This window comes from Vigna radiata, chromosome 5, assembly GCF_000741045.1.
Source record: "Vigna radiata var. radiata cultivar VC1973A chromosome 5, Vradiata_ver6, whole genome shotgun sequence".
NCBI lineage: Eukaryota > Viridiplantae > Streptophyta > Magnoliopsida > Fabales > Fabaceae > Vigna > Vigna radiata.
In genome coordinates this window covers 18,314,865-18,330,188 of record NC_028355.1, presented here as the reverse complement: position 1 = coordinate 18,330,188, position 15,324 = coordinate 18,314,865, and the positions used below count along the sequence as shown (strand labels likewise).

Genomic DNA, 15,324 nt, shown 5'->3' with positions numbered 1-15,324 from the left:
TGAATTTTAAAATAACTAATGATTTAAACTTCAATCATTTATTTAACCGATTTTAATTCAAAAGTTGAGTTTTATTTGTTTAAAAATATTGAGTTTATTTGTTTAACTCTTTTATAATTGGTTTAATAGCCAATTTAGTCCTCATTTTGGTTGAAAAATCTCAATTTAGTCCCTCGTTATAAAAGTGTTTTAAATTAGTCCTAACTTTATGGGTCAGATTGGTCCCTTCGGTTAAATATAAGTTAACGAAATTAATAGATGATGATGTGACACAACTTATAGCTAAAGAGGGACCAATCTAACACATCAGCTTTAAGCTGTGTCACATCATCATCCATTAATTTCGTTAACTTATATTTAACGAAAGGGACCAATCTGACCCACCATTTTAAAAGTTAGGACTAATGTAAAACACTTTTATAACGAGGGACTAAATTGAGATTTTTCAACCAAAGTGAGGACTAAATTGACTATTAAACCTTTATAATTTAATTAACTTTTCTGTTTATTGAAAAGTTTATGTAGTATCTGAATTTTTTTCAGACTAATATACCAATAAAAAAATAATACAATAACTATTTTCTTAGAAAAATAGTCAGGTATTAAAAATGAAGCTAGTGATATATATATATATATATATATATATATATATATATATATATATATATATATATATATATATATATATATATATATGCGTGTGTAAATGAATGCGAAAAGTATTAACTTTAAGCTTACTTAAGTCTATTTAAAATCGGTATAATTAATTTCATAAACAAATGGGAACATTAAAAAGTCAGCGGAATTGGAATAATTAGCTTCGGTTGATTTACATCTTTAGTCACCCATCCTTAAAACTTGTGATTTCCAGAGCAATTTTTCAACGTAACGAGTCTGTGGTAATTGTTTGTTAGGGTAAAAACCTAAGCACAAAGGCAATAAAGCAAACACTTTAAAGCGGCCTGGCTGCCATCCTGTTTCCTTTGATGACGATAGGAACTAATAATGGACACTATTCATGTTTTTTAATTTCGTAGGGCCAATGTTAGGCCTTCTTCGAGGGAAGACTGCCTCCAAGATTAAAGACAAATGACTGAAGACATTGAATATAAAAAGACACGCTGAACAATAATTCAAGTGCACACAGTACGTGTTTGAATATATTTTCACACACCCCTCAATTCTTCTGAAACAATGGGTCTCCTTACTAATTGTCATTCATTTCTAAATTGCTCCGTCCCCTTCTGGAGATAGAGAACAATCATCAGCTGACATGTAAAAGAACAAAAAAACATCACTTTGTTCGCTTTCAATAAATATTCGCATAAACAATTTATATTTTGTGGGAAAAAAATATAATGCATACACCTCAACATTACTATTCTTGTAAGGACATGTAGATAAATAAACAATAGAAATACGAATGCTACAGAGAGGGTTACATTCCCATCAATTTCAGGGGTTCAATCCTCCAAACAACTTTGATAGGCTGAAAATTCTTGCTATATACACGACAGCAACCTTGAGTGTCTCCAGACAAGAGGGAATACCAACAGAAAATGAATGTTTGTAAGAGAACTAACAGTTGATGCCACATTGACCATTGGTTAATCTGTTGGAGCCTGAGGTAAATGGATCAATCCTCACCCAGAGCAAGGAGAATATTGAAGCAAGAAGAACCGACCAGACAATAACAATGGTCGGGGTACGATTTTGCCTGCCCAAGAGACCCTTCAAGAATGGGTATAAATGGGCAATGACCCAGATAGCAAAGAACAGCTTCCCAAATAGTGGACCCCAAGACTGGTAACCACTGTTTATGGCGTAGGACACACCAGCCACAATCCCTACCAAGTTCACAATAAGCACCGTCGTAGGAGGGATGAGAAGTGATGTCCATTTAAACACATAAAGCTCTGCAAAATCCCCATCCTCGTCCGATGCCTTTGATGTAACAGTAAAATTTGTATCGATCCCAGCAAGCACTTTTAGAAGCCCCTGAAACACAGCAAAAAGATGTGCAGAAGTTCCACCGATAACCCAGAATTGTTCATTTCTCCACCAGTCTTCTATGCTCACCCCACTCCACCTAAGCTCAAGAATTGAAGTAGTAAAAATGGAGACGAAGAGCAGAATGAACCACATGCTGGCAAAGTTGCTTATCTGCATGAGGTTAATCGATTGTTATTGAACTTCCGAATTTATGTAGTTCACACTGACAATTAGATCATATTAGGAATTATAAATTTATCAGCAAAAAATGAGAGAAATAGCTTACCTCAGGAATAATAAATTTATTTGTGAGGAGACAAAAGGCAGGAAGCGTACAGTAAGCAATCAAAGGGATTGAGGTAAAGGGGTAGACAATAGTGTTAATATAAGCAAGTCTCATCAGGGGCTTCAACCTTCCATTGTATCCATACCACAAGGGACAATGCCTGCTAAGAAAAATCTCAATTGAACCCAATGCCCACCGAAGCACCTGATTGAGACGATCTGAAAGATTGATAGGAGCAGAACCCTTAAATGCTGGGCGAGGTGGCATGCAATAGATGGAAATCCAACCACGAGCATGCATCTTAAACCCAGTCAAGATATCTTCTGTCACCGAACCATAGATCCATCCAATCTGATTAAGCCAGAAAATGTTCAATTAATATCTAAACAAGCTACTCATCAATGCTCATCTCATTTCTTCATACCAGAGAACAGGAATTAAGAGCACAACGCTAAATTGCCCTGCTCACCTCTTTTCCCCATTCAGTCTTGTCTTCATAACCACAGCTGATAACGTGGATTGCTTCCTTAAGAAGAGTTGCAGGGTTTGTTGAAGGTGGAATGCCTCCCTGCTCCATGAAAGTGGCAGCAATAAAAACTGGAGACTGACCGAAACGCTTCTCCAAACTCTTTTGAGACATAAGCAGTGACCTTTCATCATCATAACCTTAAAAAGAACACATTACATATCACCAAGCATAAGATATCTGTTATCTTGTTTTCAGATAATTCAGCAACTAAAGCAAATTAGAGAAAATTACCGGTAAAACTTGTCAATTACAGGTGACGATAAGAATATATGAAACAAGCATACAAAAGTTCACATGAATAAACAAGAGTTCCATAGTAGCATACCTTCAACACCCTCCTCTATGTCTTCCATATTAAATATGGGAACAGTAGATTCTGTTCTGTTCATCGCCCTCTTCTTGTCAATGTACTTCTTATTCCCACCCTTTCCCTTCTTTCTAGAACCCCAACAACTCTTTACAATAATGTTAGGTTCCAAATCTTCCTCAGTCAGAACAGGATCATAACCATACAAAGCCTGCCTGTTGAAACAACAACCAGTTCCCACATAGACTGGACCCTGAACACCATCTTGACCTTTCATGTTGATCTGAAAGGAACGGAAAAGAGATTAAATTTAGCCAAGGCATTAGACAGCAATGAAAACAGAAAATATTTTCTATGTCGAAACCTAATAAATTAATTAAAGTGAGACTTACATCAAAGAACACAATATTGCGATTGGCATATCTATCATGCAAGTCAATGCCATCAAATCTCTGAGGAAATTGCACATAGCATGTCTTCTTTCCAAGAACAGGATCCATCATGAAACACATGGCTTCTTTCAGAGCTTTGCTATTATTAAAATAGTGATCACAATCCACATTCAGAAGATATGCACCATTGGTCAAGACAGCAGATACACGAATCTACATCACACAAAGTAAACCAAGGTTAGATATGCTTTTAAAACATCTTTCGGGTAAATAAAAGCAGCATCCATATCATACCGAAGCATTACATATTAAAGCTGGTTTGCAGATGGAATAATAATAATAATTTCCTGTATTAACTCATACAAAATCCAAGTGATCAACTACCAACATTGTTCACATCCTATATTTGAAAACTTGTTACTCAGCTGTTAGTGTATCATTCTGCCATGTTGAATCACAGCATTAGGTTGTAGGTTATTTTCATCATATATATTAGTTCCAGCAAAAGCATATGAGAAAAACCCACTGCTACACATAAAAAACCATAAACTTCAATGAATGAAGCAAGATGCGGATGAAAGCCATTAATAAAAGCATTAATTAGCAAATCCATGGAACATAAAATAAGAAGCTTCGGTGTGACAAACCAATGCATTCATAGCTCCAGCCTTCTTGTGATGTTGGAAGCCTGGTCGCTTCTCACGAGAAACATAAACAAGTCTAGGAAGCTCATTTCCATCTGTATCCAGCCCTCCACTGTGACCTAAGAACACCTGCAGAAAACAAATATTACAGCCTGAAAATAAAAAAACTGCAAAAAGATTATACATATACTTTGGAGAAAATGATAATACCTGAATCATTCCAGGATGATCCCTAGGATTATTTCCAGGCCAAGGAGTTCCATCCTGCATTGTCCAACCTTCCTCTGGCATCTTCTGAGCTTTGGCTACAAGGGCATTGATCCGTACTTTGAATTCTTCATATTCTCTCTGATAAGAAAAAACATTTATGTTAATTTCTAAAACTCATGAACCATAAGGTAGGCCACGGGTGGAGGGAGTAAAGATGTTATATGCTCAAGTTATAGAACTGCGTGCCTAGCTGTCAAAAAACCTTTCACTTGGTGCATTAAAGATGAATAGATATAAGTATATAACTGGAAGCAGAAAAACAATTGCCTCAAAAAACAACCTTCATTAATCGTCGCTCCTTTACAAATGAGGGTTGAATCTTGTCCTTCAAGTAATCAATCTTCTGTGCAAAATAAAACTCCGGGGCTCTTGGTTCAATATTGTGCTTTTTGCAGAAGGGCACCCACTTCTTTGCAAACTCAGCTGTTTCTGATAGTGCTTCAAACGTCAGCATAGCTGAACCATCATCTGATACGTAGCAGGAAACTTTGTCCACAGGGTAATCAACAGAAAGTATAGACAACACTGTGTTTGCAGTTACAAGAGGTGGCTCTTTAAGGGGGTCCACTGTACTCACAAACACATCAACAGGATCTAGCTGTGATGGTTCTCCATCACGATCATATCTAAAAGAATACATGCCAAGATTAGTGACAGAAAAAGCCACATGATTGTTAAACCAATATGCAAAAGCCCAACAAAAGATGAATAAAATGGGCCATCCTGACCTTAAAGCAAGCCGTTCAAGATAAGTCTCACGATTGACTGGAGACCATTTTGGAAACTGATCCAGTATCCAGGATAAGGCAAACCAAATCTCACAAATAACTGATGTCAGCCACAGTGGGTATGCATCTTTCACAGGGTGTGTTACACGATATTGCAAGAAGAAGCCAAGAATAATCAACCGGAGTACAATAACAACACGATAAGGTGTCAGCTGAGATGAAGGAATTGGCACCACACGACTCATGGGTTGTCGAGCATCGTCAACCCTGTCAGGGGAAAATAAATTTAACTTAGAATAGAAGAAATGTAAATCAAAATGGATAAATATTGAAAGCTTGTATATTCTGCCTGCAAATTATGAACTTAATTGAAAAATATCTAGACCTATAACCATCTTCCCCCTAGCATACACACACTTCAAAAATTAAAAATTGTGACACAAGCACAAGTAAACTATTAATCTAATGACTGCAACCAAATGCAATCTTCCTAAGGAAGAGAATGTGAATCACCTTTTAATGATCTTGAATGTCATTCAAAGAAAATAATAATAATAAGTGTCTAACCAACATTTGCAAAGATTTTTGCAATACTTTCCAAATTATGATCTATAATCATTAAAAATCAATGAAAATGGTCTGAGTCGTTTACATTTGAAGTTCTTCTCCATTAGAACCAGTCCCTTCAACATCTCCTCCTTTCCCCTCGGCGTATCTACCGGTCATTTGTACCATATTTTTCTCCTGCTTGAGCTTCCAACCTTCAACCCTTTCTTTCCAGTCAACATTTCCCAGACCATAAGAATTTAAGTCCTTTGATGGGTCCACAATTCTTACAGGAACTGTTTTAATAACAAGATTTGGTGAATAAATTTCATAGTAACCACTAAATCTCACATTGTAGCATCAGTTCTTTAACTCTATACCTGGTTGCCTTGGATCAATATAGGGGAGTGAGTGGACCTTTTCAGATGGGCCCAAAGGACCTGAAGTAGTTCGCACAGATTGAGTATCAGGAGTGGCACATGGAATCTCACCAGACATCTGACCATATTAAGTTAAAAAATGTGATCAGAAGATTACATTACTCTCCAGCCGACCATCAATAAAACAGAAAACAAAAAATGCATTATCCAGACAATTCAACATAGTAAAAGAGACATCAAAAGTTTCGGCAATAATGATAAAAAAAAGGAGCACTAAATCCTATCTCTGCTCACCACCCTTCTTGTTCTGCATCTCTCTCACTTCTCACACCCTTGCTAAAGTATAAATATGCAGCGCAAATCTAAAGTATAATCGGCATATAAAAACCACAAAATAATGGATTATACTATTACCGTTTGGCCATTGGTGAGGAGGGGAATTGGCTGTTGAGATTCACGTCTAGACGACGATGAAAGGTCAGCATCTTCCTCCCACTGCCGCCTGGCCTTGGCCTTTCCCTGGGCATAATTGAACTCATTCTCTATGTCATCAGAGTCCACTTCATCTTCATCTCCCTCTACTCGAGGACTTCCTGATATTTTCACAGTCGCTCATTCAAATCAAAACTCGATCACAACAACACTTTCACCAAAAATCAAAAACTCGCTAACCTCTGTGCCTCTTGTATCTAGTCTTGCACTGTGGACAAGACTGGTTCCCATCCTTTCGCTCGTATTCATAACAAGGACGACACACGGGGAAGGCGCATTCGTTGCAAGCAACAAACACATCACCAGTCGCAGTCAATCCAACAGTATCACCGCATATTTGACAGATTTGCCCATTCAAGCTCTTCAAGGGTTTAGACTGCAGATTAAGAGAGTTACACTGAGTCATAATCATTCAATTCCTTAATTTCTTAATTAATTAAATAAGACTCGAAGATCGAACTAAGTAACGCAAAAGAACTCCAAATGAAAATCAGATCTGAAGCAGAAGCATGAAACGAAAACAACATTGTTAGGGAGAGTATGAGAGTTAACTAACCCCGCTGTCAGAAGAATCGTGGCGAATCCGAACGAGCTCGTTACGTTTGTGCGAGCCAGCGACCATTCCCGCACTCGCTTCCATCTTCACAGAAAAAGTGCTTCAGATCGAAGATCGTGACAGAGCAGAGAGAGATCAATTTGGAGGCAAAAGCAAAGCGTGATAATCTTCGCCCATTCAATACGCCATCTCCTCACTCTCTCTCTTCACTTGCATACTACAGCTAGCTAAGCTAAGAACACGCTCTCACTCTCTGTTTTATGGTTATTTACTTTACCGGATGAACCCTTTCCCGGTGCCTTCCCAAGCCACTTAAGCTCCGGCTTTTGAGGCTCGGCTCAGTCGCTACATTGGTTTCTTCTCAGATACCCAATCACATGCAGACACGTGTTAGCAGCATGAAAGAGACACCAAGCGATGCGGAGTTTGGCATGTGGAATATTTCCTGAAGTGGCACCAGCCTGTCCGACTTATTACCGGCCGCTTCCGGTTTTCCTTTCACCCGCTGTCGGTGCCACACCATTGACAAATGTGCTCCATCATCCACCAAATTACAGATCTACCCTATTACAAATATAATAACTGGACCGTTACAACTAACGCTAATTAATTTGTTGTCAATATTTTGTAACAATAGTATCAGTGACCGACAAAAGAGAATATGTGTCCATTTAATGAAAAGGTATTTTTAACATACTTAAATTTTATTATATTTAATATAAATGCTTTTTTATATAATTAAATAATAAAAGTTACCTGGTAAATATTTGTATACAGTAGTAATGTGTACTTCGAATCTGATATTTGTATGTTCTCGTCAGAAAATGCTACTAACAAAGCCTGCGGTGAATTATTTGAAAACCAGTTTTATTTTAAGCTTCAAAATCAGAAGTAAAAAAACATATTTATTTGTCTATAATTGTTTATTAGTTTCCTCTTAAAAATAAATAAATAAAACAAGGATGTTGAATGAGTGGTACTTGGAAATTTTGGAGTTTGGACAGAACATTGGGTAAAACATTGTTTTCGGGTTTCTGTCAGCAGTTGCACTTTATACTAATTCAAAAAGGAACCTACACAGCCCAAAATATATGCCCATTGGAAGCTTATGTAGGATTACGATAATACTATAAATTACATACGTCAAAAGTAGTTGTCAATTTAAATCATTGCATTAATAATTGTAATCAATATTTGCTTCTAATAAATAAATATTTATTTATGACTCAAAATATTTATTCATTATTTTGATCCAATTATGTTTATGGTTAGGATCTTTTATAGTAAAAAAGTAAAGGAATTAATTTTTTTTAAAAAAATTGTTTCATAAAAGATAAAATATAAAACTTTACATACAAACTCCGGATTCAAATTGCTTAGAGGCTTAGTCATATGAACTCTAAAAAATCTTTGATTATATATATATATATATATCTAACGAGAGTTAATTTTTAAGGGAGTTCTCTAATTATACGAACCAACCTCGGGGACCTACTTCCTGTAATTTCTTCTATTTTTTTATAAGAGTTAAAATGGTAATAGGCATACAAACTATTAATCTTATAAAAATGAAAACGTTACAATAATAACATGATTATTTCACTTTAGAGGCATAGAGAAAAGAAAAAGTGGACTTTATACAATGAGATGAGTAAAACTTAAGAATAAATTATCACTTCAAACTTTAATTTTTTTATTTTCAAATTACACTTATAAGTTTTATTTTTTTTAATTATTACAGTGACTTCTTTCAAATAGTATATACTAGTAATTGATAATCATGTTTTTAATTGAACATATATTATTTGCTTTTAAATTACAATTGTCTACATATTTAACTATTACAAATTTTTAAACTTTTATTTATAAATTAAAATAAATAAGTATTTTGCTATGCTTTGTAAGTAATTTATTTTTAAGCAGACGAAGAAATTAAAGAATCTCGCTTAGACTTCGAAAACATCAAACGTCTTGCAATGAAAGTAGATGGGAAATTTTCCATTTTTTTCAAATATTTTGTTCACATTTATTATTTTAATTATTTTATTTGGATAGAATATTTTAATTACTTTTCAATACAAAATATAAAAAATTTAACTTTATACTTATCAACAAAAAAATCACAACATACTTCAACAGAAAAATGTAATTGATATCCATTAGTTTCAAATTAATAGACTCGTACTCCTCCAATTTGAGAAATAATTTCATTAATGTAGATAAAAAATTACTAATTTTTATTGACTAAAAAATAACTTTAAGAATCTTGAGTAATAAACCTATTATCAGTGGTGGTTGAAAAAAATTTATAATTTACATTTCTGTGATATTCACAACCTATATTAACAAAAACATAATATTGAAAAAGACGAAAAAAATACTTTAACATGGAAGAAATTAATTCGAACTAACCGCAACTAATATATATTCTATACAATTGTAAAATTTGTCAGATCTTACAGCACAAAAACATAACCAAAGAAAAAAATCTTCAAGCCGTTTCAGGAACATGGCGCTGGTAAGGAAGACGATGATCTGGAACTCCCTCTTCAGCACGTTTGTCTTCAAACCACTTAACAACTCTTTTTCGAGGAATGTTTGTTACATGTACAATGCTGCTGATCATTGCATTCTGCATTGATTCGAGGCATACAGACAAGGGTATCAAATTTAACAAAATTCGTAGTAAGGAAAACTATGAAATGATTATAGTAACGAAATAATTGTGTAGTTGCTTTAGGCGTTTTCAGTGTCATTCTCCAAACAGAATAGATTCACCTTTATGTTCAAATTTAAAGCAAACTTATATTTTATACAAATTACCAGATAAAACTTTAATTTTGATTAGAGAATAAAACAAAATGCATGACTCATGTTTGCCATTATCAAATGCAAACTATCATATATGTACGTGGTAATGAAAATAAGAAAACAGAGTAGTTTGATTAGGCAGACTTTTCTTTCTTTTCGTCAGCCTCCTCTTTTCACTTCATTTGGTGAGAGTAAAGGTAACAACAAGTGAAATTGAGAAAAAATAGTGTTTATTGACTTTCAGTGTGTGTAAGAGGGAGTGCGTGTATGAGGAAATGAAGTCTCTATATCTCATACTAATATGGATGGAACATTTACCTTGAGCTTTGAGAATTAGAACCATTGATTAACTGACATTTTAGTAATCGAAGTACATGTCACGAACTTTTTCAAACAAAAAATATGACACAGAATCATGAAACACAAAGGTATTGAATTTATACAATCTAACTGTTTTGCATAAAACTTTAATACTACTAGTAAAAGATGCATTGTTTGAAGTTTCACCCTTATAATTTTTTATTCAAGAGGGAATAACTGCTAGTAAAAGCGAAAAGTAAAGTAAAATAAATCAGAAAAAGTAGTAATGGATCATCGTCTATCACAAAACTTATACTATTGTAGCATGATAAAGGCACTTACAGTAGGTCGTTTTGATTTCCTATAAACTCTCTCCAGAGTGTCAACATGGACCTTCTTCAATCGCTTTTGAGCATACCAATTACGTTGCAAGGTATGAACAGGTACTTTAGCCTCGGGTTCAGATTCAACTTGATCAATACTTGTTTCTTGAAGGAGAATCTCACTGGGCTTAGTTTCAAGTGATACTACTGTTTTTGCAGGTTCATCAGGTATAGTAAGACTCATCATTAAGAGATTTGGAGGAGGTTCACGAAGTAACTGAAGAACAAGAGCCCTATCAAGACAAAGATCGGCAGCAAGATTTTTTATCTGCGATAATTCAAAAAGTGAACTTGAGGAATGGAATCCCGAAATTGATATGAGGGACGGTTCTGGCAACATTACCTTTTCATGTTAAGTACTCATGTGTGCATAACAATAAAATGAATCCACTCATGTACGCTTAACACTTAAGATGTGGAGAAAACAAAGAAAAAATTATCTTATCTAAAATTCCTGAGGAGTAAGCTCTTGACATGGTTCAACCCAATATATTCTAACCTTATTTTACTGATCTAGTCTAATCCTGTTTTGACCGATCCATTAATCCTATTTACTTGTATTAATCTTGCCTTTCCGCAAGTTTTGTAAGAATTCTGGAAATGAAATTTTTCTTTTTCTTCTTTCTCCTCCTTGAAAATTGAGTAACAAAATACATTTAATGCGAACAAAGATTTTTCCAGGAAAACGCCATTAAAATTCATTATTAAATTTATATTCTAGGCAAAATAATCCTTCAATACAGTGTCCATGACACACCTATGATTAATGATTTTCTCCTAATTTCTCTATAACTTAACCATATGGACACACATATTATGTAACACTCCGTTTTTGGATGTCACGAGTAAGAAAAACTCAAATTTATTAAAATGCCAATAAAGGAAAACTTATTCCAATCCTAGTAACTTCCAAACAAAATTCTGAAATAACTACTGTACATAAAATGGAAATGCTTAAAAGTAAAACACTAAGAACTCTCAAGCTCTCCCCAGCTTCTCACCGCTCTATTCATCAACTAGAGTATCTGTAATAAAATTTGTTTGCGTATAATAACACAAGTTATACGATCATCGCAACACACAACAAAAAGTAAGGGTTAGCTACCAAATAAAACATCCAACTAGAGAGTGTAAACAATATCCAACATACATCAAACCAATACAATCAACAGATCACACCAACCAGATTAGCTCAATCACATGTCAAACCCAAAAAGCATCAATACTAACTAGTTACAAGTTACAACCCATGTGTCGTCCTCCCGTACCTTACTATACAAAACCTGTTGACCAAAACAGGATAGTACCCTCCACTGTAGTTTCGGACCTATCTCCCTGCTCTTCCAAGACTTATAAGTAAAAACTTCGCTGCTGTCATAATGGGCACTATATTCAGCTCGAACTGGAAACCTATGTTCCCTTTCTACCCCCTCGAAAGAGGAAAGACCATTACTCGAACCTCGGCCCCTTCCATCACCCTTGATAGGCGAAGAGACCTATCTCTTTTACCACCCCTCAAAGGTGAAGAGATACCATCACTCCATTGTCCATCATGGACAAAAGGCACAACCCCCGGATTTACATGATACGGCCAGGAGACACACTAACCACAACGACCCTTCACCCTGACTCATCAATTTGTTAAGCACAAAAATAGCACGTGATTTGGTTTTATAACTCACAAAACGGATCAATACAGTCTAGTATAGATTTGCTAACTACCACAAGTCTTATATAAATTGAGGGCAGTGACTAGATTGACCATTCTCTATTATTCTGAGATATAGTCATGAATCCACAGCCTATTACCGTGGTCTTCCAATGTCTAAACCACTCAAAAACTGGATAAACTTCTAGTCCTATACACTGGAAACTTGGAGCAGTTCAGCAAGCATTGCAAGGCACTACCGGGTAAGGAATATCATACAACTGAGTGGAGAAAGGAAACAACCCACGTCTGCATAGCAAGTAGAATCCTCTGACACTGAACTGGGTTCGAAAATAAATAAAATAAACTGTCTAACCCGCACATTATCTGTTTAACAGCATTGTAATTATCCGAGTGTAAGTATAAAATTGGAAAAAGAAAAAAAAAACGAAGTAAATCCTTGTAAATTAAATAATTTACATAACAGTAAGGGTGTAAATTTCCTCTCTCTAGAGACAAGACTATCCCTCTACCACAGCTTCTGCCATACATGCAGATTTCACTCGGCTTCTAATCATGTATTGTTGGAAATACTACTACGTTTAGCCTGCTAGCTAAAATGCACTGCTGTCACGCTAAAAACAAGCCATCTCATCTATTTAGCAGCAACTGAATTCAAAGAACAAGATAGAGCAATGTTGCATGGCTGCAACGTATGCACTGGACGAGGCAGGGCTTACCACGAAGAAGCAGGGCCAATGAAGAAGCACATATGCACTGGATGAGGCAGGGCTTACCAAATAGGGTCAACGAGTGACACTCGGGTGGACACCATTGTCACCATAACCACATAAAATGAAACGGAGCATGTTAATTTCTTAAAATAGTGAACAAGACCCTTACACTTGTTTTGCGGCGGCCGGCTTTCAAAGCTCTGGCCAATTTCTTCATCTGCCAATTCTTAAGGTTCACTGGCTCTTCATCTCCATCCTGACTCTCACCATCATAACCATCACCATCACCATCCTCATCATCATTCTCTGGACCACTACCGAGTTCTACGTCGATTACATCCGAGTTCAACAATTCAGCATCGAAGTCCCCCAAGGCATTTTCCAGCTCACGTTCAAGCAATGACATCTCTTCTTCAGTTATCCCATCTTCGCCATCATCATCTGACAAATCACCGCGTTTGAGATCTTGTTCGAGCTGGTTGAAGAGAAGCTCAAACGCGTCCATATCCTCCTCGCCGCCCTCGGTAACATGATGACGAGACAGTTTTTTCTACAAAAGATAAAGCGATAGAATTGAGTGACATTGAATCTGAACATGGAGAAATCTAAAATCCAGAAAGATAGGGAGAAAAATGCATAGAGAATTGAAAAAGACGATAAATATAGAGAAGCAGAGACGATATTGTGACGTTGAAATTACCTTGTTTTTTTTCTTTTTGGAAGAAGCAGCGACGATTGAAGAAGAGAGGTTACGAGCGCGAGAGGAAAGAGGAAGAGAGCAGAAAAATGGTTTTCGTTGGAAAGGAAGAGTGAGGGATTGGGCTGGTGTGAGGAGGAAAGGTTCAGTCCTCGCACACGATAAACACTGAAACGCCGCACTCATCCTTCTCTTCGTCCGGGTTTATCCGCTGGCTGCCAGAGATGCGCTTTGTATTCTTCGGGGTTTAGAAAATCTTTTTCTTTTTAAAAGAAAAATCATTAACATATACCATTGTTTTGTTTATAACTTTAAGATATTTTTTTTCAACTCATTATTTTAAATATTTTTATTTTAATATATTTTTAAAAACATGTCAATATTATGAATTTGACCAAAAAATCATATTTTCATTATATTTTTAGATGATATTAAATTGATAATCGGATAAAAGAAATATGTGATCCATGTGATTTTCCATATTCATGAATGAGGTACATTGACAGAATAATGATATTTTAATATTGTCTTTTATACTCATTTGACATTTTTTCTATTATTTTTTCCTTTTGGGTTAAATATGTTTTTGCTTTCTATACTTTGGGACGATTTTAGTTTTAGTCCATTTTCAAACTATGATACAATTTAGTCCTTCAACCTTAGAAAACTCTGATTTTAGTCCTTTTTTACCAATTTTTTTAACTTTATTGGTTGTTTCAAGAACGTTTCATTATGACATTTGGATTGTTTAAAGTGTTTGACACATTTTTGCTTCAATATTAACTAAGAAACGTGTTTGAAACAACAAATAAAATAAAAAAAAATTGGTAAAAAAAGACTAAAATCAGAGTTTTCTAAAGTTGAAGGACTAAATTGTATCATAGTTTGAAAATGGACTAAAACCAAAATCGTCCCAAAATATAGGGACCAAAAACATATTTAACCCTTTACTTTTTTATAAATATAAAAATTAATTTTTTTATGATTATTTTATTTTTATAATGGGTTATCAAATAAATATAATGTGTATTAAAGTATCATTATTGAATTAGTAGCTTGTAGAATCTGCATTTCGTCGTTGTTGTTACTACCATGGTTATAATTTATAAAAGAAATAACGTGAATAAAAACTAAATTATATTAAACATTACAAACTAATTTATTTCAAAATTATACAAAGTCACTTGACCTAAAAACTAAAAAGGCGATTTTGTTCAAGAATGTTGGGCTCGTTTAGGAGATGTTGAGTTGATTGACAAGATTAATATGTGTATTCTAGAAATTTGGATAATGAGGAAAATTATAATTTAAGATTGTGAGAAGAAATTATAGTTGCAAGAGGAAACATGAGCGTTTTAGTCATGAGAATGATATTGAATGTGTTTCTATATTTAATGTGCCCGAAAAAGGAAGGGTGACATTGTTATTACAAGAGAAAAAATTATTGGAAGTAGATTTAGAAATTAAAAAAAATATATATTCTGATTTTTTTTTAAAAGTCATAGGTTTAATATTTATTTTAGTCCTTTTGTTTGTAGAGTTTATTCAAAGTTGTTATTTTTTTTTTTCAAAAGTTCATTAATATCATATATTTTATAAAAACAGTGCACGTTAATCCTTTTGTTTATA

The 15,324-nt window shown here is 34.7% G+C and overlaps 2 protein-coding genes across 2 annotated transcripts; both read right to left on the bottom strand.

Moving 5' to 3' along the window:
* Nucleotides 1–1,201: 1,201 nt before the first annotated feature.
* On the bottom strand, nucleotides 1,202–7,364 carry LOC106761937 (cellulose synthase A catalytic subunit 1 [UDP-forming]). The gene is made up of 14 exons (XM_014645563.2): nucleotides 7,123–7,364; nucleotides 6,747–6,942; nucleotides 6,489–6,667; nucleotides 6,075–6,192; nucleotides 5,801–5,990; nucleotides 5,149–5,415; nucleotides 4,701–5,046; nucleotides 4,361–4,498; nucleotides 4,154–4,279; nucleotides 3,507–3,719; nucleotides 3,133–3,397; nucleotides 2,748–2,944; nucleotides 2,279–2,629; nucleotides 1,202–2,163 (listed from the first exon to the last, which is right to left on the bottom strand). The coding sequence occupies exons 1-14, from the start codon at nucleotides 7,204–7,206 to the stop codon at nucleotides 1,579–1,581; spliced, it is 3,255 nt and encodes a 1,084-aa protein (XP_014501049.1). The 5' UTR covers nucleotides 7,207–7,364; the 3' UTR covers nucleotides 1,202–1,578.
* A 2,098-nt stretch (nucleotides 7,365–9,462) lies between these two features.
* LOC106759742 (protein OVEREXPRESSOR OF CATIONIC PEROXIDASE 3) lies at nucleotides 9,463–13,944 on the bottom strand. The gene is made up of 4 exons (XM_014643070.2): nucleotides 13,699–13,944; nucleotides 13,168–13,548; nucleotides 10,576–10,884; nucleotides 9,463–9,754 (listed from the first exon to the last, which is right to left on the bottom strand). The coding sequence occupies exons 1-4, from the start codon at nucleotides 13,879–13,881 to the stop codon at nucleotides 9,614–9,616; spliced, it is 1,014 nt and encodes a 337-aa protein (XP_014498556.1). The 5' UTR covers nucleotides 13,882–13,944; the 3' UTR covers nucleotides 9,463–9,613.
* Between the last annotated feature and the right edge of the window lie 1,380 nt (nucleotides 13,945–15,324).

Coding starts and splice junctions, on each gene's coding strand:
- LOC106759742 (XM_014643070.2), bottom strand. CDS start 13,881: ATGAGTGCGGCGTTTCAGTGTTTATCGTGTGCGAGGACTGAACCTTTC. Junction 10,885..13,167: donor CCGGCCGCCGCAAAACAAGT/GTAAGGGTCTTG, acceptor GAATTATCGCAG/ATAAAAAATCTTGCTGCCGA. Junction 9,755..10,575: donor GGAAATCAAAACGACCTACT/GTAAGTGCCTTT, acceptor GAATCAATGCAG/AATGCAATGATCAGCAGCAT.
- LOC106761937 (XM_014645563.2), bottom strand. CDS start 7,206: ATGGAAGCGAGTGCGGGAATGGTCGCTGGCTCGCACAAACGTAACGAG. Junction 6,193..6,488: donor TCCTCACCAATGGCCAAACG/GTAATAGTATAA, acceptor TAATATGGTCAG/ATGTCTGGTGAGATTCCATG. Junction 3,398..3,506: donor GCAATATTGTGTTCTTTGAT/GTAAGTCTCACT, acceptor CGTTCCTTTCAG/ATCAACATGAAAGGTCAAGA.